This window comes from Spermophilus citellus (assembly GCF_964194105.1).
Source record: "Spermophilus citellus genome assembly, chromosome: 15".
In the NCBI taxonomy this organism is placed as follows: Eukaryota; Metazoa; Chordata; class Mammalia; order Rodentia; family Sciuridae; genus Spermophilus; species Spermophilus citellus.
This window is the reverse complement of record NC_138195.1, coordinates 74,189,820-74,214,408: the sequence shown is the minus strand read 5'-3', so window position 1 is coordinate 74,214,408 and position 24,589 is coordinate 74,189,820. Positions and strand designations below refer to the sequence as shown.

General features: G+C 40.2%; 1 protein-coding gene across 1 annotated transcript in view; it reads right to left on the bottom strand.

The window, feature by feature from the left end:
* The window catches only part of SORCS3 (sortilin related VPS10 domain containing receptor 3), a gene marked incomplete at both ends in the record, with an annotated part of 577,733 nt that overhangs the window by 110,364 nt on the left and 442,780 nt on the right, over positions 1-24,589 (bottom strand). The window contains one exon of the mRNA XM_081268651.1: positions 12,420-12,509. Within this exon, the coding sequence (XP_081124777.1) occupies positions 12,420-12,509 (90 nt within the window). The remainder of the gene's footprint in view (positions 1-12,419; positions 12,510-24,589) is intronic.

The following is a 24,589-nucleotide window of genomic DNA, read 5'->3' as shown; positions in this document are numbered from 1 at the left end:
GAAATTTGGTGATGAAGAGAGAAGATGAAGGAAGAAAATATTAAATAAAACTATATCCAGATTGATACTTTTCCACAGTTGGAATTCAAAGAGCATCAGACATAACTACATAGATGCTTCTATTTGGAAAACAATGATAAATAACACTCCTCCTCTGCCCTCCCAACAATGATTTAGGAGATTCAAAATTGATTTTTGAAAAAAGAAAACCTATGACTTCTATGTGAACAATGTTGGAATACTTTCTTGCTCTTGAAATATTTTCTTATAATCTGGGCCTGCCATAATTATATAATCACCTATATCATCAAAAATTTGCCATGTACAAGATACTATGAGAGAGAGAGAGAGAGAGAGAGAGAGAGAGAGAGAGAGAGAGAGAGAGAGAGAGAGAGAACCCGGCGGCCCCAAGGAGATGCCTTCTGATGGTGGAGATAGTATATACCTTGAGGCCTTTTTTGACTAAATGCTATAATAGAGGCACATAATATAGTGACTGGAATACAAGGCTTACAGACAGGGGGGACATTCAAGGAAATAAATGTGTGTAACGCAGTACAGTTTGAAGTGCAGCTTCCTCTGCAGGAGGTGAGTGTATAGGGGCCACATCACAATGGGATCTATGTGGCATACCTAACCTTCATTTAGGTAGCACAGAGCTCCCACAAGATTTCAAGTGGGAGAAAGGCAGTTATTTGGTTGGAGAGCATAAGGTCCCTGTGTGATCAAATGCACTGTGGAATCAGTGTGAAGGGTGGATTTAAGTGGGGTAATGCTAGAGGCAAGGGAGTAAGGCTTAAAAGGTCACTTCAATCATCTAGGCAAGAATGTCTGAGGGCCTCAACTAAGGAAGTAGGTTCTTTCTGAAGGCTACTATGAAATAGACCTGTAAGATGTTAAAGAGGCACAATTTACAGGGGACAGGGAAAAGGACCCATCTACAAAGCTTCAGATATCTGACTTACAAACTCTCTGCTTTTCCTTTCCATCATTCATTACAGTCATAAGTAGGTAAGCACTTTTGATTTTTTTGTGCGATGTCTTTCACTCACATTTGATGTCTTTGAAATTCTAGAGAGCAGAAAATGTCTTTCTTATCACTCTGTCTCCAGTACTTATCAGATTGTCTAGCACATGGTACGCATCCAACCAAAGCTTACTGCATAAATAAATGGAGTATGCAAATATATATCAGAGGAGGATGAGACACAAGAAATACAAGGTGTAGACAGGAGCTCCGGTCTGGACTAAATACATGGGTCTTTAAGAGCATGTACTTCAAACTACATGGTTTAGAGTTCTAAGTGTAGGGGTGGTATGAGGTTTGGTATGTAGGTGGACACTGATAACAAGACCTGCAGGATTTTTAGAGAAACCATGGATAGCTGGACATGAAGGCAGAGGGCAAGTAGCACTGAGATGGAGAACAAACAGGAAGTAAGAACAGATTACAATTACAGTTGATACAGCGGAGAAGGATAAATCAGGAATTGCAGAAATATACACACTAAGGAGACCAAAGGTTAATATCATTTTCACTATTATTATAAAACATTTTATAAGATGTATCACTTTCTTCTATTATTCAAAATAGGATTAACTGTATTCTATTGTCAAAGAACAACAAACCAAGACCTGGGTAAAAGGAGACTATTGAAGGGAGAATATCCTGACTATGATATCTGCAAGCATCTCAGAAAGAAAGCAGAAAAATAATTATTTTTATAAGCAAAGTAAAATAAGCCTAGGAAGAACTGGGCATGGGGAGTCCCGTAAGCAGGTGGCATGATGGAACAAATCAAATGACTTGGGGTCAAGCGATCCTTAGGAGGGCTGTGAAGGAAGGCTGTTTCTTCCTTGCACTGTTTGCTGAAGCATCCAGTGCTTGCACAAACTCAAGAGTAGGGAAAAGTTCAAGGACTGAGGGGAGGGGGAAAGTCACATTTAATTTTGGTCAACTCAAAATTTCAGGTATTTTGTCCAGATTAGCCAATAGAACAAAAGTTCAGCTATTCATTTATGAGACAAAAAAGAGACTGCTCTTGTTGTAGGTAAACAAGGCAGACATCTAAGTCTTATCAAGTCATGGGGGAGGGTAGATAGCAGCAAACCACTTCCCAAACACAAAACATGGGAATTTCTTAACCTTGGCCATTTTTCCAGGAACATGGTGCTCAGGCAAGGTTCAACATACTACCAACCTGAATCCCCTACTGAAAAAAAAAAAAACCCAAAATTTTTCTGTTGTAGAAATGATTAGCAGAATAGCAAGTTAAAAATTGATGCAGAATCTAAGTGCTGGGAAATGATATTGGCCAAATGTATTGTTATAGCATATACATACGTGAATATGTAACAATAAATCTTATCATTATATACAACTATAATGCACAATAAAAAATTTTTTGAAAAATAATGTAGAATCTAAGAGACAAAACAGGGTATATCAGACTCAGAGTTTAGGCAATATGGAGCCCAAAGTCAACTGACATGTGTTCCCCTCAGAATCTCCATGCCAGGCAAATTAAGAACATCAGTATTATTTCCTTTTGAATCAGACTCATTCTTGAGATATATCAAGCATTTTCCACTGGACAAGCAGAAAAGCATTCATTGAACCATCACAACCTTGTCCATTTCACAGACAAGAAGATTAAGTAAGTGGCAGAGCCAGAATGAAGCTCAACTGGCTTTTCTCTAGGACACCATACCCCCTATCATCTGCCCCCAGGCTTTCCACTGGCACATGCTCTTCATGCCTAGGGACTGAGAGTGCCAATCCAATGCCCAGGGACTGAGTTATGTTGGGTCCAGCACAAGCTGCTGTTCCTTATAATGCTGTATATCCTAATGACACTCATTTTACTCTGCAAAACACTCCAAAACCAGGGAGTACATATTCTGAGCATACAGGCTGGGATCAGAAATACAAGGGCATTGGTGACAGGGAGCTTTCCCATGCTTTTATTCTTAAGTAAGACTCCTAAGGGGAACCACAGTGCCACCACACAGAACAGAAAGACTTGCTTAAAATCCATATCCATTTTCAAACAATGGAAAGAACCAGTCTCCCTTTCCCCCTCTGTCCCCACCTCCTTATCTCTGACTCTGAAAATCTGGGCCAACACCAGGTAATAAAGGGGGTCGATAACCATCCAGTTACTTTCACAGCAGCCTGCATATCAATGAGAAGCAACTCCAGGTGAAGTTCTATAAGGGGACTGCATGGATCACCTGATATGCCCCCACAATACTCTGTCACTGGCTTACAAATCATTAATGGAGCTCTTAGGTGGTAATCAATTCAAGGCCTCATTTTTTCCCACCTGCAGCCACATTGCTCAGGGTAGTAAACTATTTGTTTTCCTAAGAAGGTTAAAACACATAAAATTTACACATCTACAGAGATGGAAGGAGCCTATGTTGAAGCCATGGTTTGGAAAGTTCCTGGAACTCATTTCTTAGGCCAATAGATGAGGACCTTCTGGCTACTATGAGGAAAGCATTCTCCTTTAGGAAGAGCATGATTATGAATTTTCCCTTTCCAGTCTTCTCTAGGCCAGGATAACACTTCTCTGCTTGGGTTTAGAATATCCGATGGGCATGTCCTGCAGTCACAATCCTAGACGATGGCCCTATGAAGACCAGTCATCATTAAGGTAGGGGAGATGAAAAATCAGTTCTCACTGCCCTGTAGGATATTTAATATGGGCTCTACCGATTTCCTCAGCCCCAGCTGCTCTCTGCAGTCTTGTCTTTTAAGATGGCTTTTTAGTTAGTAAAATGAACCATGCTTTCTCTTAAAATAAGGACCATGCACATCCAGTTAGCCTTCCAGATCCATGGGTTCCATGGATTCCACTAGCTACAGATCCAAACTGTAGTTAGACCTGCATCTGTGCCACACAGATACAAATTTTTTGTTCTTGTCATTATTCTCTTAACAATACAACAACAACTTACACAGAATTTACATTGTAGTAGGTATTATAAGTAATTTACAGATGATTTAAAGTTTAGTGAGAAAGTGCACATGCAAACACTATACCATTTTACATAAGGAACTTGAGTATCCATGAATTTTGGGATCTGTGAGGATCACTTATCTGTGTACTTTAATGCACACACACAGCATCTGTGCTCCTGCCTGAACTTGACCTTCTTTTTTTTTGACATATCATATTTCATACATTAGAATCAAGTGGGTTATGAACTCCCATTTTTACCCCAAATACAGATTGCAGAATCACATCGGTTACACATCACATTTTTACATACTGCCATATTAGTGACTGTTATATTCTGCTACCTTTCCTAACCTCTACTATCCCCCTTCCCCTCCCCTCCCATCTTCTCTCTCTACCCCATCTACTGTAATTCATTTCCCTCCATGTTTGTTATCCCATTCCCCCCATAACCTCTTATATGTAATTATGTATAACAATGAGGGGCTCCCTCCATTTCCATGTGATTTCCCTTTTTTCTCCCTTTCCCTCCCACCTCATGACTTTGTTTAATGTTAATCTTTTCTTCCTGCTCTTCTTCCCTGTTCTGTTCTTAGTTGCTCTCATTATACCAAAGAAGACATTTGGTATTTGTTTTTAAGGGATTGGCTAGCTTCACTAAGCATAATCTGCTCTAGTGCCATCCATTTCCCTGCAAATTCCGTGATTTTGTCATTTTTTTAGTGCTGCGTAATACTCCATGGTGTATAAATGCCACATTTTTTTTATCCATTCATCTATTGAAGGGTATCTGGGTTGATTCCACAGTCTAGCAATTGTGAATTGTGCTGCTATGAACATTGATGTGGCAGTATCCCTGTAGTGTGCTCTTTTAAGGTCTTCAGGAAATATTCCGAGAAGAGCAATAGCTGGGTCAAATGGTGGTTCCATTCCCAGCTTTCCCAGGAATCTCCATACTGCTTTCCAAATTGGCCGCACCAATTTGCAGTCCCACCAGCAGTGTACAAGAGTACCCTTTTCCCCACATCCTTGCCAGCACTCATTGTTGTTTGACTTCATCATTGCTGCCAATCTTACTGGGGTGAGGTGGTATCTTAGGGTGGTTTTGATTTGCATTTCCTTGACTGCTAGAGATGGTGAACATTTTTTCATGTACTTGTTGATTGATTGTATGTCCTCCTCTGTGAAGTGTTTGTTCATGTCCTTGGCCCATTTGTTGATTGGGTTATTTGTTTTCTTATTGTCTAATTTTTTGAGTTCTTTGTATGCTCTGGAAATTAGGGCTCTATCTGAAGTGTGAGGAGTAAAAATTTGTTCCCAGGATGTAGGCTCCCTATTTACCTCTCTTATTGTTTCTCTTGCTGAGAAAAAACTTTTCAGTTTAAGAGAGTCCCATTTGTTGATTCTAGTTATTAACTCTTGTGCTATGGGTGTCCTATTAAGGAATTTTGAGCCTGACCCCACAATCTGTAGATCGGAGCCTACTTTTTCTTCTATCAGATGGAGAGTCTCTGATTTGATATCTAGCTCCTTGATCCACTTTGAGTTGACTTTTGTGCATGGTGAGAGGAGGGGATTCAGTTTCATTTTGTTGCATATGGATTTCCAGTTTTCCCAACACCATTTGTTGAAGATGATATCCTTTCTCCATTGCATGTTTTTAGCTCCTTTATCAAATATAAGATAGTTGTAGCTTTGTGGATTCGTCTCTGTGTCCTCTATTCTGTACCATTGGTCCACCCGCCTATTCAGGTACCAGTACCATGCTGTTTTTATTACTATTGCTCTGTAATATAGTTTGAAATCCGGTATCGCTATACCACCTGATTCACACTTCCTGCTTAGAATTGTTTTTGCTATTCTGGGCCTTTTATTTTTCCATATGAATTTCACGATTGCTTTATCTATTTCTACAAGAAATGCCATTGGGATTTTGATTGGCATTGCATTAAACCTATAAAGAACTTTTGGTAATATCACCATTTTGATGATGTTAGTTCTGCCTATCCATGAACAAGGTATATTTTTCCATCTTCTAAGATCCTCTTCTATTTCTCTCTTTAGGGTTCTGTAGTTTTCATTGTATAGGTCTTTCACCTCTTTTGTTAGGTTGATTCCCAAGTATTTTATTTTTTTTGAGGATATTGTGAATGGAGTGTTTTTCCTCATTTCCGTTTCAGAAGTTTTGTCGCTGATATACAGAAATGCCTTTGATTTATGTGTGTTGATTTTATATCCTGCCACTTTGCTGAATTCATTTATTAGTTCTAGTAGTTTTTTTGTAGACCCTTTTGGGTCTTCTAGGTATAGAATCATGTCATCCGCAAATAGTGATAATTTAAGTTCTTCTTTTCCTATTTTTATGCCTTTAATTTCTTTCGTCTGTCTAATTGCTCTGGCCACTGTTTCGAGAACTATATTGAATAGAAGTGGTGATAGGGGGTATCCCTGTCTTGTTCCAGATTTTAGAGGGAATGCCTTCAATTTTTCTCCATTCAGAATGATGCTAGCCTGAGGCTTAGCATAGATAGCTTTTACAATGTCGAGGTAAGTTCCTGTTATCCCTAGTTTTTCTAATGTTTTGAACATAAAGGGATGCTGTACTTTGTCAAATGCTTTTTCTGCGTCTATCGAGATGATCATATGGTTCTTATCTTTAAGTCTATTGATGTGGTGAATAACATTTATTGATTTCCATATATTGAACCATCCTTGCATCCCAGGGATGAATCCTACTTGATCATGGTGCACAATTTTTTTGATGTGCCTTTGTATCCGATTCGCCAGAATTTTATTGAGGATTTTTGCATCTAGGTTCATCAGAGATATTGGTCTGTAGTTTTCTTTCTTTGAGGTGTCTTTGTCTGGTTTCGGAATCAGGGTGATGTTGGCCTCATAGAATGAATTTGGCAGAGCTCCCTCTTTTTCTTTTCCTGAAATAACTTGAAAAGTATTGGTATTAATTCTTCTTTAAAGATTTTGTAAAACTACGCTGTATACCCATCCGGTCCTGGGCTTTTCTTGGTTGGAAGTCTTTTGATTGCTTCTTCTATTTCATCTATTGATATTGGTCTGTTTAATTTGTGAGTGTCCTCCTGACTCAGTCTGGGCAAATCATATGAGTGAAGGAATTTATCGATGTCTTCACCATCTTCTATTTTATTGGAATATAGGTTTTCAAAATAATTTCTAATCGTCTTCTGTATTTCTGAAGCGTCTGTTGTAATATTGCCTTTTTCATCCCGTATGTTAGTAATTTGAGTTCTCTCTCTTCTTCTCTTCGTTAGCATGGCTAGGGGTCTGTTGATCTTATTTATTTTTTCAAAGAACCAACTTTTTGTTTTGTTAATTTTTTCAATAGTTTCTTTTGTTTCAATTTCATTGCTTTCTGCTCTGATTTTAATTAATTCTTGCCTTCTGCTATATTTGCTGTTGTTTTGCTCTTCCTTTTCTAGGGCTTTAAGATGAAGTGTTAGCTCATATATTTGTTGTTTTTTCCTTTTTTTGAGGAATGACCTCCAGGCAATGAATTTCCCTCTTAAAACTGCTTTCATTGTGTCCCATGGATTCTGATATGTTGTGTCTGTATTTTCATTTATCTCTAAGAATTTTTTGATTTCTTCCTTTATGTCTTCTGTAACCCATTGATCATTCAGTAACGTATTGTTCATTGTCCATGTGATGTAGGATTTTTCCTTCCTTCTTTTATCATTGATTTCCAGTTTCATTCCATTATGATCTGATAAAGTGCATGGTATTATCTCTACCCCTTTATATTTACTGAGGGTTGCCCTATGGCATAATATATGATCTATTTTTGAGAAGGTTCCATGTGCTGCTGAGAAAAAAGTATATCCACTTGATGATGGTTGATATATTCTATATATGTCAGTTAAGTCTAGGTTATTGATTATGATATTGAGGTCAATAGTTTCTTTATTCAACTTTTGTTTGGAGGATCTGTCCAATGGTGAGAGAGGTGTGTTGAAGTCACCCATGATTATTGTGTTGTGGTCTATTTGATGCTTGAACTTGAGGAGAGTTTGTTTTATGAACGTCGCAGCGCCATTATTTGGTGCATAAATATTGATAATTGTTATGTCTTGTTGGTGAATGGTTCCTTTTAACAGTATATAATGTCCTTCCTTATCCCTTTTGATTAACTTAGTCTTGAAGTCGATTTTTTTCGATATGAGAATGGCTACCCCTGCTTGCTTACGAGGACCGTGTGCGTGGTATATTTTTTCCCAACCTTTTACCTTGAGCCTGTGTATGTCTTTTCCAATCAGATGTGTCTCCTGGAGGCAGCATATTGTTGGATTTGTTTTTTTAATCGATGTTACCAGCCTATGTCGCTTTATTGGAGAGTTTAAGCCATTAACGTTTAGAGTTACTATTGATATATGGTTTGTACTTCCTGCCATGTTTGATTATTTATCTCTCTTTTTTTTCTAATTTAGTTTGTTTCTCCATGATTAGCTTTCCCCCCCCTTCCTTTGTCTTTACCAAGGCACTTCCCGCTGATGGTTTTGGTTATTTTTTTTCATTTCTTCCTCGTGTAGAGTTTTGCTCAAGACGCTTTGCAATGCTGGTTTTCTGGCTACAAATTCTTTTAGCTTTTGTTTATCATGAAAGATTTTTATTTCGTTGTCATATCTGAAGCTTAATTTTGCTGGATACAGAATTCTTGGTTGGCATCCATTGTCTTTCAGTGTTTGAAATACGTTGTTCCAGGATCTTCTCGCTTTCAGCGTCTGTGATGAAAAATCTGTTGTTAACCTTATTGGTTTACCCCTAAATGTAATCTGCCTCTTTTCTCTTGTAGCTTTTAATATTTTCTCTTTGTTTTGTATATTGGATATCTTCATAACAATGTGTCTTGGCATTGGTCTACTGTGATTTTGTGTGCTCAGTGTCCTGTATGCATCTACAATTTGTATATCTGTTTCCTTTTTTATTTCTGGAAAGTCTTCTGTAATTATTTCATTCAGCGAGTTACTCATTCCCTTGGCATGAATCTCTGTGCCCTCCTCTATCCCGATGACTCGTAAGTTTGGTTTTTTTAAGTTAAACCAAATCTATTGGATGTTTTTCTCGTGATTTTTTACCAGCCTATCTGAGTTGGCTAGACTCTTTTCAAGATGATATATTTTGTCTTCATTATCTGACTGTCTGGCTTCTACTTGCTCCACTCTGTTAGTGATACTCTCGATTGAGTTTTTAATTTGGTTTATTGTTTCCTTCATTTCTAGAATTATTGTCTGATTTTTTTTTATAATCTCCATCTCCTGATAAAGATGCTTAACTTCTTCTTTTATCTGTTTATGTAATTCATTTTCAATGTGATCTTTAAGGTTCCTTTCCATCTGTCTAAGGTGTTCCTTGAGTTCTTTATATGGCCATTTTTCTGATGACTCCAGGTCCTCCTGAATATTTAGGCTCTCCTTCATTGTTTGTACTCCTTTTCTTCCTTGCTTTTTTATGCTCATGATACTTCTTGTTCTGTTTGACTACTGAGTTACTGTTTACTCTTATAAATTTATTTGATGCTTGGGAGGAGAGGTATTAGAAGGGAAGGAAAGAAGTCACTAAAGAGAGTGAGTGTAGGCAGGTAGAATTCAAGAAAGGGGGAATAAGAAAATTGAAAAGAAATGAAAAGACAAAAGAAAAAAAGTGAAAAGAAAGAAGGAAGAAATGAAAAAATAAAAATTTAAAACAAAAAAAAATTACAATGATAATAAACAAATGGAAATTAAAGTTTAAAAAATAATAGTAATAATAATAAAATAAAAAGAATTAAAAAATTGAAACCATTAATAAGAAAGTTGAAGAGCAACAACAACATCAACAACAAAAAGTGAAAATAAAATAAAAAAATACCAATAATAATCATTAAAATAATAATAATAATAATAATAATAATAATATTAAATGCAGTCATAGAGCTCAATTAACTTCTCTTCCAGTAGGTGGGAACTGGGCCAGGCTTCTCTTCTTGATGGGTGGGAACCAATCACTGTTCCTCAGCTCTTCTTCCCAGACTGTGCGGGTCTCCAATCCTGAGTGCCTAGGGCCTTCTCTTGTGGTTCCTCAAGCCAGGCCCCGCTCACCTGTGAAGCTCGCCACAATACTGGCTACACGCCGGGTCTGCTGCTCCTGGGAGCCCTGTTTCCATGGATGCCTGGGCACACTCTTTCTGTTTGCCTCCCTCAGACCCTAAGTTTGTAGGGCTTAGGGCTGAGGACCCCCAGCGAATTTGTTTGCCCTCAGGTAGCAACTCCCCTGGTAGCTGGTGCAAGGGACCTCTGTTGTCAGCAGAGGGATACCCTGGGTCTGACTATCATGCTCAGTTGGCTTTTACCTCTGTGAGTTCAGGTGGGCCGACTAGTTATTTCAGCGGGATCATTAGTGCTGAGTCACGAGAAGCAGGCGAACCAGAACTAGAATGCAGCCCAATCCGGGCTCGGTGTGTTCTGAGAGGGGCAGACTGTTCGCCCGGGATCCCCTTCAGCTCAACAGTGCCTAGTGATCCTGAGCGAACAGTATTTTGACAGTTTACTTCTCGCTATGCTCGCGCAGCTGAAGGGGTTAGAGACTTGATCTCTCCGCGTCCGCTGCCATGTTGGATCACTTAGATTTTAAATTGTCACTCATCTTATCAGCTGTTTCATTTAACTCGGCAGCTCACTCGCGTGGTGAAGAGTCTGCTCTATGGTGCTCCGCGGGAGGCGGCGGCGGCGGCGGCAGCACGGTGGCGGTTCAGCTGTGGCCTTCGGGACCCCCAGGGAGGGGGTGCGGGCTGGGAGAGGGGAGGCAGCGCCTCGGGGCCGGGTACCGGACACGCGGGAGAGCGGGCGGGGTGGGGGAAAGAAATTGAGATCTAGATTTAGGGACTGAGCGTGGGAGGAGAGACAGCTGGAGAGAAGCAAAACGGAAAGTCGGAGAGGAGAAGGAGAAGGGGCCGAGGGAGCCGGGCAGCTCGGGCTGCAGCCTTATTGCTCGCGCTGAAGTTGTGATGGACTCACTCCACCTTGGCTGGAGTCGTGGCGGATTCACTCCACCTAGGCCCCTTTCTTGACACAGTGCTGGGTCTTTGTCGACAGATCTCCTTTAATGATATTTACCTCATCTTTTCAGACGTGGCGGCGCGGAGCATGGAGCGGCTTACTCACTTCCCGCTGCCATCTTCCCCTCTCTGAACTTGACCTTCTATTTGGCAATAAGGACTTTGCAAAAGGGAAGGGCCTCAGAAGAGATTTCAAAGCCAGTGCTTTGAAACCAATCCCCTACAGATCACAAGGAACAACTATATTTTCTATCAGATTTTCTTTACCCGTGTGTTAGTTTATACTTCACTTCCTCTACGAAACTGCTGTTTCCACTCATATTCACCTATCTTCACCTCCCTGAACACTGGATCCCCTACACTACACCTACAATTGGTTGCTTAATTCCTCTATTCTCTACCAGACCCTATGATTCAGGAAAGTAGGATCATTTGTGTTTTAATCACTACTCTACCCATAGAGTTTAGTTCAGTGTTTAGTGTGGAAAAACCATTTATGTGGAAGAAAAAACAGTTAAAGGGATATATCAAAAGAAGAACCAAATGGATGGATGGATGGATGCAAGAAAACCAGAATGAATATAAACACAAGTGGATAGGAGATTATCCACCCTTTTATCCCATAATTCTCCATCTCTGCACTCATTTAGTCTTTCAGCATTTCTAGTACTAGTTTAGAGGCCCATGTCTTTGCCACATTACACTTGATATGTGTCCAGCTGGAGACTTGCCTCTCTGCAGCCTCATTAAGTGATGCAATTATACTCTGTCCTTGTTCAAACTAAGGTCATAAGACCCATTTCCCCCCAGAAGCCACTGTTCACAAGAAATGGGGTTCACAGAGTTTTACGATTTTCAAAAGATGAGTTAAAATGTCACTATTTGATGTAACATTCCAGCAGGTGACCCCATTTTAATTACTCATGTGGCTGAGAAGAGTGGAAACATGGAAGTGCCTTTATACTTAGCCTTAAAATGTAAAGAGAAGCAAGAAAACCACCAGACTTATCTTTGCACTTTAATGCACACACACGTAACATCTGTGCTCCTGCCTGAACTTGACCTTCTATTTGGCAATAAGGACTTTGAAAAAGGGAAGGGCCTCAGAAGAGATTTCAAAGCCAGTGCTCCTTTCATTATTACCCCTGGGAAATGACCCAAGGTTACACCAGATGTTTGAGTCACAGGAAATCAAAGTTCAGGCCTGGCAACCTGCTCAGAATGGGAATATAGAACCCAGGATTGGGAACATCAGCAGTGGCCAAACCACCCAGGGCTAAGTGAGGCCTCCCAGCCGAGGTCAGACCTCCCTGCAGTCTGGCAAGGCAGCCTCTCCAACCCTCACTTTGTCTGGCAGGTCTCAGGACAGCAGGTGGTATGTGTTGTACCTTCGGCAAGGAGTACTTGGGCAGCTTGATCTGAGCAAAGGCCTCTCTTCGATAGGATACATAGTAGCTGGCTCTTCCACCGGTAGTTACCTGGATTGGGGAAAACACAAAAGAGATCAGATGGGATCACAGATCATGGCACTATTGGAAAGTACTAGCCTCTCCATCAACAACCACAATAGGTTTGTAATTACCTTGTAAAGACTACCTTGCTGGCTCTAAGTGTCCAATCCCACCACACCCTGAGATGCTCCCATGTCATACTACTTAGACAATAAATGGGCAATTAAAGCCATTGTTCCCATTACCTGACAGCTGCTGTGAAAGCAGGGACTGATTCTGTATTTGGTTACTGTGTTCTGCACCAGTCTGTGTTTACAATTGTGACAGAGACCTTTTTTTAAAATAAGTACTTTTAACTAAAAACAGAGACAGCATCTATCAACATAGACTTCACTCATTACATATTTGTTCTGCCTTTTTTTTTTATTTCTAGCAGTTTATTACTCCTCTGAAACCATGACACAATTGTCAAAGGTATATATATTTTTTATGGATTGGAATAATTACTCTTGCTCAAAACTCTTTACTTTAAAATTTAATTTTACTTCTGATCTTAGCATATTTCATTTTTTTTACCTTCACATTTACAAATCTAGGTGTTCAGCAGATCTTTATTGATTCTTTCCATTACAAGTTGATTAAAGGTATCCAAAATTAGAGGGAAAACTCCAAACCCCAAATTCAGAAATCCTAGGTTTAAGTCCGATTTCTGCTATCTCATAGCTGGCAGGGGGTCAGGGTCAGGGAGAAGCCCTGTCACCTCACTTGGGAAAGAACGGATTCTTCGCTGGATGACTTGGACACCACTCCAAGAAAATGGTCCTCTGGCCTGGGTTTGTTGAAAAGTCCTGCCAACATGGCACAGCCCTGCTGATGGCTGCTCTCAGCCCAATTATCATAGCTCAGGGGAAATTAATATTCACAGGAGAAGATAACATGGCCTGTTCAGAGAAAATAGCAGGACAACAATAGCAACCAGACTGCTGTGCTGAGGAGGCAATTATTCGAGGCACATGCTCCATTCTCCGATAAGGTCCAAGCACATGCTGGAGGCCTGCCAGTCCCACTCTCGCTCAAACCTGGCGCCCATCCATAGCAACTGCTGGGAGCAGAAGGGGCGGAACATCTCTATTGAAAGCCACCCATCACTCCTCACTCCAAGAGATAGCCTCTCCCATGGCTCCCCCTTGCTCCACATAGATCAGAAGCCCACATAGCATGTACCCAAACTGCCAGGTGAAGCAGATGTCAGAATCAGCATGAAGGCAGAACCTTGCAAAAAAATTTGGGGCAGAGGCTCAGGCTGTGAATCAGACTGCTTTTCTGCCTGATATTCAGCACTATCCTGATCTCTATTTTCCAATTAGAAGCACTCTTGTGTTTTAAAACTTCTATTTCTATTCTGGTAAGACACCTGCTATGAATCCATTGTTCTGTGTTGGCCAAGAGGTGGGTATCGGCATACTTAGATCAATGGGTTGCTAAAGTCTTTTTTTTTCTTTTAGAAAGGAATCTCAAATACATAGAATCAGATTAAAATATAATCCCTGAACCCTGACACAGAATCACTCTTAGTTCTTGCATGATCCTACTTACGTATTTGTTTAATTTGGTTTTATTTTTAATTATAAAATCAACACATACAAATGTCTCTACCAATCCAAGAACTGGATCAATAGTTTTAAATTTTAGCAGCCAATCAGAATCACCTGGAAAGCTTATTAGAGCTCAGACTGCTGGGCACTTATCTCTGATTCTATAGAGCTAGGTTGGGGTTTAAGAATTTTCTTTCTAGTAGTTTCCAGGTGATGCTGATGCTGCTAGTCCAGGGACTACACTTTGAACACAATGGATTTATACCTTTTAACAACAATTTATACCCACCTTCTGCTCCTCACATATCCTGGCCCCTGCCTCCTTCCCAGAGTCTGTGTTTACAATGGCAACAGAGACCTTTTTTTTTTTTTTAAATTAAGGTGAAATTCACATAACTAAATCATAACCATTTAAAATTGTATTATTCAACAGCACTTAGTACATTTACAATGTTGTCCAATCATCTTCTCTATTTTGTTCTAAAATATTTTAATTTTCCCCAAAGGAGAAATAAAATAAAGATATTATGTCCATCTACAACTACAAAAAAATATTTTTTAAAAAATCTAGCTCTTTACGGGACACTCTGAACATCACCAAACACACTCTTCGAAAGTATACCAGCATTGTATTTCATAACCACATACCTTGTTTGATTTCACAAGCTCACAGCTGGAGAGCGATTTCTCTGAGGATGAATCATCACTTGAGTCTCACCATATCTGACTAAATGATATTATATAAAACTTCAGGCTTAAGACTTTACAGTTGATGTTGGCACAGGAATTTGGGTGCTTTGAGGATAGAATGCATATATTTTGTATGAGAGGATGACAGAAACTTTGGAGAGCCAGTGGTGGAACCCTGTGGTGAAAATGTTTGTATTTTCTCCAAATTCATGTTGAAACTAAATCCCCAATAAAGGTAGGGGCTTTTAGGAAATGATTGGAACAGGAGGGCTACTCCCTCATGAAAGGATCAGTGGAAGAGCTGGAAGGAGCTACCCAGACCCCTTCTTTCCTTCCTGCCTTGTGAGGATACAGTGTTCAAGGCACCATCTTGGAAGTAAGAGACCAGGGCCCTCACCAGACATCAGCCCTGCCCAGGCCCTGCCTTGATCTTGGACTTCCTCATCTATACAATTGGGAAAAATAAATTCCTGCTATTTATAAATTATTTAACCTAAGGTATTTTATTACTGAAGGAGAAATAGATTGAGACAGCTGATCTCCTGGCAGATGGTTAGTGGGTACACAAAAATAATGACACAACTAACATTTATAGAGTTCACGTTCCATGATGCAGAACTACCCAATAGCCCACATATAAACTATATAGTTGATCCTCATGGCAACCCTACAGAGGCTACAGAGTACTAAGCGACTTGCCCAAGACAAAATTGAATTCAGAAATTTTGACTCTAAACCTGTATTCCTACTCCTGTGGTAGACTTTGAAGAGTCCTCTATCCATCTTACTCCTCTCACCTTGACTACACATTTTCTTGCTTTTGACATCTTTTGAAAAAGCATTTATGAAGCACTGTAATTGGGCAAATATATTTATTTGCATTCCTAGAAAATCTATTATGATACTGATGTTGCATTTCAAAAACAATGTCTTCTTAGAAGAGGCAAAGTAATACAAACAAGAGTAATAACTACTCCCATGAAGCAAGTGTCTATTACATAAAATATAGTATGATACATAGTTTGTATAGCACACCTTATTTGATTCTACATATATCTCTGTGTGAGGAAGATAGATAGATAGGTAATAGATAGATAGATAAAAAGAATATATATGTATATCATATATATACTTCCAAATCTACAGGTTTACAGGTCAGAAAAATGAGGCTGAGAAAAAAAATGAGTCTGAGAGAGACTGACCAACTTGCCCAACATTACACAGCCTTTCACTGTTACAGCTCTAAAATGAAGTTGGGCTTTCTTAATCCTGCTCATGCCTGAACCCTTAACTAGCAGTAAGCACATCCCCATGGAGCAAGGGGTCAATACCTAGTGACTAACTGAATAATGGGTCATTGGGATCAACCTGCTGAACTGAAGAGATTTTGAGTTTGGGACTCTCCATTGTTTCCTGATTAAATAATGGATGGGATGCTGAGCTCTCCATTTCTGCCCAGTCCCTGGATGGCTGGATGAGCATCCTTCCAGCCAGAAGCTTCCCCTGGTGGTGGGCGGTACCAGGCCAATGCATTTGCTGTCTCTCCACAATTATTTGTGTGGTTCTCTGGCAACTAACTCACAAGTAAGGAATACAGTTTAGTGACTATTAATCTATTTTGATGATCTTTTCTCTTCCTTACAAGCAAATTCGCTGGCATTGTAAATCCCAGGGATTATTACCACTTTCCCTTTCAGTGACACCTTTTATTTTACGTTTGATGAATGTCATCCAATTATTTGCTCTGGGCCCATCCGTCATGCTAAACACAAAATTAGCTGGGTCTTTTCCTTACTAATGACTGGCTCGTTAATCTGATTTTCTCTATTTCCATTTTACAGGTTTAATTGGGCTCCTGGCCAGTGAAAATGATTCCTTTGGACAAATGCATTGACCATTAAACACATCTGTCTCTTCTGACTTGTTCTCACTTTCACCGTGACCAAGACTAACCTGACATAGCCTTTATTTTTTTTTCATTCATCCTATTTCTGAATGATGGCTCCACCATGGAAAATAAAGAAAAATATGCCTGAAAACTGAAAACAAAGGGCTTGGGTCACTTTCTAGCCCTGTTGGAGATTCAGAAGTTGAGTCTTTTTTTTTTCCATAGATAAAAGAAAAGCAGCAGTGTTTCTAGAATTTATAAGTAGACATAAGGAACCCAACAAGAGGGACAGAAACCAACATATTTGAGTACCTATTTTATGTCGAGTGCTTTACTTCCATGGTATTATTTCATGTCCACAATAATAATTGTGGTATTATTATTGTTATTGCTAATAATATTCCTAGCATCCTGTTAAGTAAAAATGTTAACTGCAGATAAAATTTTTGAGTACTTCATACACCAAGCACCATTCCTGTGCACACACTGGCCTTCAATTTTATGTTCAGAGTTCAGATGAGGAAATTGACACATAGGGACATCACACAACATACTCAGAGACACACAGCGAGAAAACGGTGGAGCCAGAATTTGAACCCGAATTTATTTGTTTTCACAGCTTATGTAGGGTCCTCAGGCTGTGTGAGAGAGGTATGGATTCCATGTCACTCAGCTCCCAATTTCCTGGATAAGATGCCTACCAACAAGGCAGATCTTTCTACAGGAGGGCTCCTGTCAATTTCCCAGTCCTGAGAAATCAATGCCCCATTGTTGCACAGGAGTGAATAGTGCTGCTATTGGAGTTCGTGAAAAAGAAGGACTATAATGGAAATAAATTCAGCTTGTCCAAGAGCTGTTGCCTTCATAGGGAATGACATTTAGAAGCATTTCCATTTAGAGACCCAAGCTGGGTCCAACACAATGTGGATAATCTCTCTAAGCCAAGAAAAAATGGCCACCTTTGAAGCATACCTGAGTTACCTCTCACATAGCCTTCGCTCTGCTTCCCCCACCCAGACTCTTAAAGAGGTGAAAACAACAGCCAAGCTGTTATGATGCACAATTAACTTTCCAATTTCCTTGCTCATTAATTCTATTCAGATTATTTAAAATAAATCTTGATGCTGTTAGGCTTTTCTCGCCCTCTCCACCTACATAATTCCTTCAAAGATCATGTTTCTCTTTTAAGAACAAAGAAACAGGCTAATGACTACTGTGCCACAAGAGTAAACACACCTGTGCACCTGTAGTCCCAGCTACTTTTCAGGGTAAGGCCTGGAGACCACTTGATCCCAGAGGTTCAAGGTCAGCCTGGGCAACATAGGGACACCCTAGATAGACAAACACCAGCCATAGGCCTCATGAGGAAGTTACTATAGTTTCTGGAAGGTCAAGATGGCCCTGGTGACATTGTCATGGAAAGTTAGATTGCCTTTGCCAACTTGAGCTCATCTTCCAAAACTGCTTTGCTGAGGTACCACACCATGCATCTGAATCAAAGCTGTGGTGAAGCATTTGGAAAAACATGGTATGCTATCACCAAGCTGTCTCCTGTGCTAGGCTGTTTGACTTTGAATTTAGTGCCTATCTAACTGATATTTGCTCATTTTATGTCCTGGAGACTCTGTGATATTAATGTAATATGCAGTTTTATCTTCCTGTGTCTAGAAACAGTGGGTCTATTACCTTATACAGGAACATTGCACTAAGGTTGGACCTCTTTGAAACAGATTTGCACATAAAATGTTTTATTGGTACCCAAACATAATAGCCAACAAATAGCATCACCAAGAATAGATCTGGGATAAAAGAGTTGATATTGAAGCCAATATTGCATATACTTTCTCTCTTTGTGTGTGTGTCTGTGTGTGTGTGTGTGTGTGTGTGTGTGTGTGTGTGTTCTCCCGCATGTGCAGGGGAGATGTTGTAGGGAAGACACATACTGAGGTTGCTGGTGCACTCACTGGCCAAAAAATACTGATGAAGCAGCTGGCACCATCATAGCTCTGCCAAGCAACTCATTGTGTCCTTCATTGCCTTTTGGAAATGTCAGTGAGGCAGAGATAAGGTGACAAGTTAGAAAACCACAGGGCAATGAGTTTATGGCTAGACCACACATGGCTAAACCAAGAATTAATATACCTAACTCCTGACTGCATTTCTTCAAATACAAAAAGGCATTTGATCAATTTCCAATTATATATTTATATATATATATATATATATATATATATATATATATAATGAATATATATAATATATACATATATACTACATACACTATATATTATATATCAACATATATCAATATATCAACATATATAATATATAATATATAACATATAATATATATCAATATATAAATATACTATGAATATACATTTTTTCCAAAGAAGACTCCTTATCTGATTTTTAAGCACTTAAATATATTAGTTGGGATCTCAGAACTTTATTTGACTCTGGCTTCTACCTCTTGCTGGCTTGGTGACTTTGGACAGGTAATTTAACCTTCTTAATTTCCTCTTCTAGAAAACAGAGATAGTACTACTACCTGTGGACAAGTTGATCATGAGGATTAAGTGATACAGTGTTAAGGAGCAGCTGATGCTCAGTAAGTTGCTCACTGTGTATCACCCATCGCTGCAGAGCAAGAGGCCAAGATGCCTGCCACCATGTCCACTGGAAAATAACAGACTGGGGACAGAGATTTGAAACTCTTCTTGCCCTCAGTCAGGATGACTTCCTGGAGCAAATCAGGAAGAGACCAAAAGCCCAAGTGATTTGCGTGAGAGATTTACCACTAATGGCAGCAAGCCTGACCTTTGGGTGCTGGCTTCCATGGCACAGATGAAAGGGAAGTACTAGGGATGCTGCCTGACTTCTCAAAATGGAAGGTCCTTGCTGCCAATCCTCTCCTAGGTTTTGTCTTTTTTGGGTGTGTGTGTGTGTGTGTGTGTGTGTGTGTGTGTGTGTGTGAGAGAGAGAGAGAGAGAGAGAGAGAGAGAGAGAGAGGCAGAGATAAGTGCAAAAAATAAAACACACCAGTCACAGATTTGAATAACTTCCTAGAATCCATTATTTATTAGCACCTGAATACTCTCAAATAATAACACCTAAAACAACTCTATTTTAGTGTTATAGAAGGATTACAGAGCTTCAAACACACACACCACCACCACACTACCACCACCTTTGAAACCTCTAGGAGCAAAATTGCCATCACAATACTTCCATTCTGCTCTCAAAAACTGTTCTATTCCTTGTGAACTGCGGGTTCAAATGGTTTTGTAAAAGATGGGACTGAGGGGGGTTAGATATTATATTATAAGGGGTCTAGCTTATACGGTGTTTCTTACATATTTTCTATACAACTTAATATATTTACATATTTAGATTATCTTCTTTTTTACCAGTGGGCATTATTAGGTCAATTATTTGAGTGAAATCTTCCTAAGCTAGATGCTAGTCACTCTCATTTCTACAAAATCTCAGAACTTCAGAAAATAAAAAGTGAAATGTTGGGAGAGAAGAAAGAGGGAAGGGGCCAGCTTCTGTCACATCTGTGGCTTGATTTTAAGCTCAGCCATTTAATGGTCATGCCATTTTAGGCCCTGTCACTATTCTCTTAGAGTTTAGGTAATAATATTTATCCTCTGTCACAGGTTCTTGTGATAAATGAAATTAGATAATAAAATGCTTTCATGGAACTATAAAATGCTCTAAAAATGGAATGATTAGGATGTTATGATAGTCCTGTGGTACACACCCAGGAACCTGCAGCTTTGGGAAGTGTCTTCACTGACAAGTCCAGCGTTTGATCTAGGTGTGTCCATGCTGACTTGAGAGGCACTGCCAAGGAGGATACCCAGAGGCACAGAATGAAGTGCCAGAGACCACAGGAACGGGAGACAGGGGAGCCAGAAGTGGATAGGCACGAGTACCTAACACAAGGGTCTTTCACCACAGGGATGACGAGCAGGTGCCTACAGCTGCCTGCAGAAGAACTTATTGGTATTTTCAAGATATTTTAAATATCCTGAAAGGGCAAGGCAAACAAAATCATTAATTTTCTGGAGAAGTAGGGTTGCTTCCACGGACGTGGGCTTTCCAGATGGCTTGGAGATCCATGTGGATTGCTAGATAGGACAGCAGAGCTTCGCCAACATGGGGTTTGCCTGCCTCGTGAGTGAATTTCAGGACAGCGTACATGGATTTAAACCATCTGTCGAGCTGTTTCTCCAGCAGCTCTGTCACCTCCCCAGGAGGGTCCTGGATATTAGTGAAATGACAACTGCTGCTTCTTGGAGCTCCCCCACTACACTCCCTGTGTCAGCACCCCAATCCCCATCCTCCATCAGCTCAAGCATCAACACTGATGTGCTTTACATGTGCTGTCTGTGACCCACAATGGCCCTGTGGAGGAGGGACTGCTAGGCAGCTCTGCTTTACTGTGAGTTAACTGATGTGCAGAAGGCTTTCAGCTCCAAAGTGGCAGAGCCCAGGTTTAAACTTGGTTTTCTAAATCTCAACCAAGTCCATTATACTGTGCAGCCTGAATGAGTCTAAAGTGTCCACTCCAGAGCCTTTTCAAAGAATGATTAGTTTTGAACAAGTTTCTAAACCCAGATCCAGCATCAACAAAATTCACAGTGGCTTGCATCAAAAGCTACCTCCTTAGGCTAGGGATATCACTCACGGGTGGAGTATTGCCCAGAAGGTAAAGGGACCTAGGTTTTATCCTCATCACTACAATTAAAAACAAAAACAACAACAAGAAAACTACATCCCACCACCCAATGAATTCCCTATGGAATTCATCTTTTTTTTTTCTCTGAATCTCAGAGCCTCCTGTTTCGTGTGCTAGTTGATGTCTTAAATTACATGAAGTGGGTATATCCTGGGTTTCTTGCTATACTGTAATGATTTTGAGGGTTGATAATGTGTCTTGTTTTTAATCCTCTCTTAGTGGCCAGCACCCATGTTTTAGCAACTAGTATCTGTGCACTACTCTATTCTATTAGTTTTACTGTTACACTTAATCTCATTTGATCTGAGCACAATCTTGCAAGTGCGGTCTAATTACAACCTCATTTTGGCATCAAAGGGCCTGAGGCCCAGAGAGGCCACTTGAGGTCACTCTGTTACTTAGAGGTGAGACACACAGTTGACCTCAGAATTTAGAACTCACACTCCCGGGGTCTTTTCACTTTGTGAGGGCTTCTAAAACCAGTGCTTTCTCAGAATCAGAAAAAAACACAAAGGGGAGATAATTGCATAGATGTTTATAAGTGGGTAGTCACATTACATCAAATAAGTGGTTAACAGGACTGCAACACGGAAAACATGGGGCTCTGAGAGAGCTCACCTCCTGGTGGGAAACAGGGAAGAAGATTACAAGATGGTCTGCCCCACCCACTGTTGAATCCACATGTTAATTAAAGGTACAGTTGAATTCACATCATCCCCTGCACATTCATCATGTTTAAACATCTCATATGGTCATGGCCCCGATTCCACTCTCTGGTACATTCATCATCTGACAAGAACTTATTCAGCACTTCTGTGCCCAGGCTGTATCAGGCACTGTGGAGTCACAGGGCTGTGACCCTAAGGAGTTCATCATCTCTATGGCAAAACAAACCTAAGATATAAGATATATGAATGACAATGTAAAACCAACAATAATGCCATGGTCCCTGAGCAAAGAGGAGGCTCTGTGCCATGAGATCCCCTCCTCAGAGCCACCATAGTTCACTCAACCTGTTCTCATGTTCATTCTATGATTATAATAAAATCAGTGCTGGGTACAGTGCAATCCTATCTGCATTTTGCAGATGAGATAACAAAGACACATCTGGCAAAGGTTGAGCTGGAATTGACACTCATGTTTGTCAGTCCAGTGACCATGGGCAGAACCCCTCTCTTCCATTGTTCTCCGCAGTGACACACACACACAGGCATAGGCACGTGGGGACACACAGTGTCACATGAACTATACCAACAGGTGCAACCTGTATTTCCACTATCTTGAGAGGAGAAGAGGTACTCAATGCCAAAGGTCATTTTGCTTGATGAATGTCAGGATGGACTTGAGGATGGAAGACTATGGAAACCACGACAGGCTGAGATGCCCAACATGGTAAAGGGACAGCTGGCTAGGAAAGCGGGGGGGGGGGGGGGCATGTGGAGCTTGGAGGAAGAAAAGCTTCCCAGCAAAGTTGGAGAGGATGCAAGAAGGGAGAACCACAAAGTGAGTCACTAGTTACTGGTTTGAGAAGAGATAGTTTGGAGTGGTGGAAAGAAATAGCGGATAAGTATGAAAGACTCAGATTATTTTTTTTTCTGTTAGAAGTATGGCATAGACACTACTTCATTGCTATTTGACATCTTTAATAAAAAGTCTATACTACACTGCTCAATAATCTTATTGTAATTTTATTTATTGGCTTATTTACTTTTGCAGAGGTGGTTCATATCACAAATGAAGTTCTGCTTTAAGAAAATGCCCAAGAATTCCAGTAGGGATCCCAGGATTTCTCTTTGTGCACCCTTTAGGCTACTTGTATGGTTCTTTGTGGTGAAAATTAACAGAAACTTGGAACTAAGCTTACAATGGATTCCAAGTCTTCTCTGCCCCTATTGGCTATTTTGTCCTTGGGAAAAGCACTTAGGCTTCAGTTTCATCTTAAAATAGATAGGCACCCTCACTACGTGAGACCTAACACATGGCTCATGCAAAGGAGGTACTAAAGATATCCCACCCCCTGTGTGACACACTCCTTCACTTGCTCAGCGTGAAGTTCTTCTTCAACCACAATATCTTAAATTCTGTGCTTCTATTTTCTTTTGTGGCCATTCAATGGCTCAACAAACATGTTTTAAGCACCCATTCTGTGTAAAAGCTTTGTGTACTTATTCACTGTCTCTTACACAGTTCTTGACCCAATTTAACTCAGGCAAGTAAAATGTAGGTTGTGGTGACTCTCATTTAAGGAGCAGAACCTTATAGTGGTTGAAAAGCAGGACTGGTGCATCCAAACTCTTGGATAAGACTTTTCACACCATAGTTAGCAGTAGGCTGTGTGACCTTGGGAAATGGTTAACCTTTTTTTGAGCCTCTTCTTCAAAATCGAAGAGCCATACTTAATTCATAGGGTGACATAGCGAGATTAAATTTATTCACATATAAGCCTAGTTCATGCTCCCCTTCCCATGAGCATTAGTTGTCACTATTATAGGCAATAGATTCTCCAAGAAGCACAGAATATTCAGTAATAAAGAAAATTAGCCAGGCTGTAAAAACTATGGAAGGAAGCTGAGGAGAAATCTTTTAGAAATAAAATGCTGATATGTATATTTTGTCTTCTATGGAAGAGTGATGTCCAAACAACTGCACAAGGACTCGTATCAATGAATGAAGGAGTCACTCCTTCCATCCCTTCCCTCCCACACATCCCAAGAACACCTCAGAAGCAATTACACTACACAATGAAATAATAAACACAATCATATTAAGAGCACTGTGGTTATTTCTCCACACTGCAATCTAGACACAACTGCCACCTGGTGTAGGCGGCAAGATTGCAAGTGTTTATCCCAGAGAAGTGGACAGAAGGCCTTGGGTAGGGCAGACTGTTCTAATTGCGTTCTATGGAATTAGCACTGCCCATCATTCCAAGGTGTGCGTCTCTTCTGTAAACATTTTTCACAGAAGAAACCAGAAGCAATCATGCCTGCCCTTGAGGGTAACGAGGCTCCTGGAGAGGTAGAAATGTCTAATTTCATGTTCCTATTAAACCACAAGCTGAATTAGAAGAAAATAAGGAAGGAGGAGACGAGAACGGAGATGAAAGAATCAGACCATTTTGAAGCCCAAGAAGCTCAGAGAGGGAAGAGTCAATCATTTTTTTGTTTTTGTTTTTGGTAACAGATGT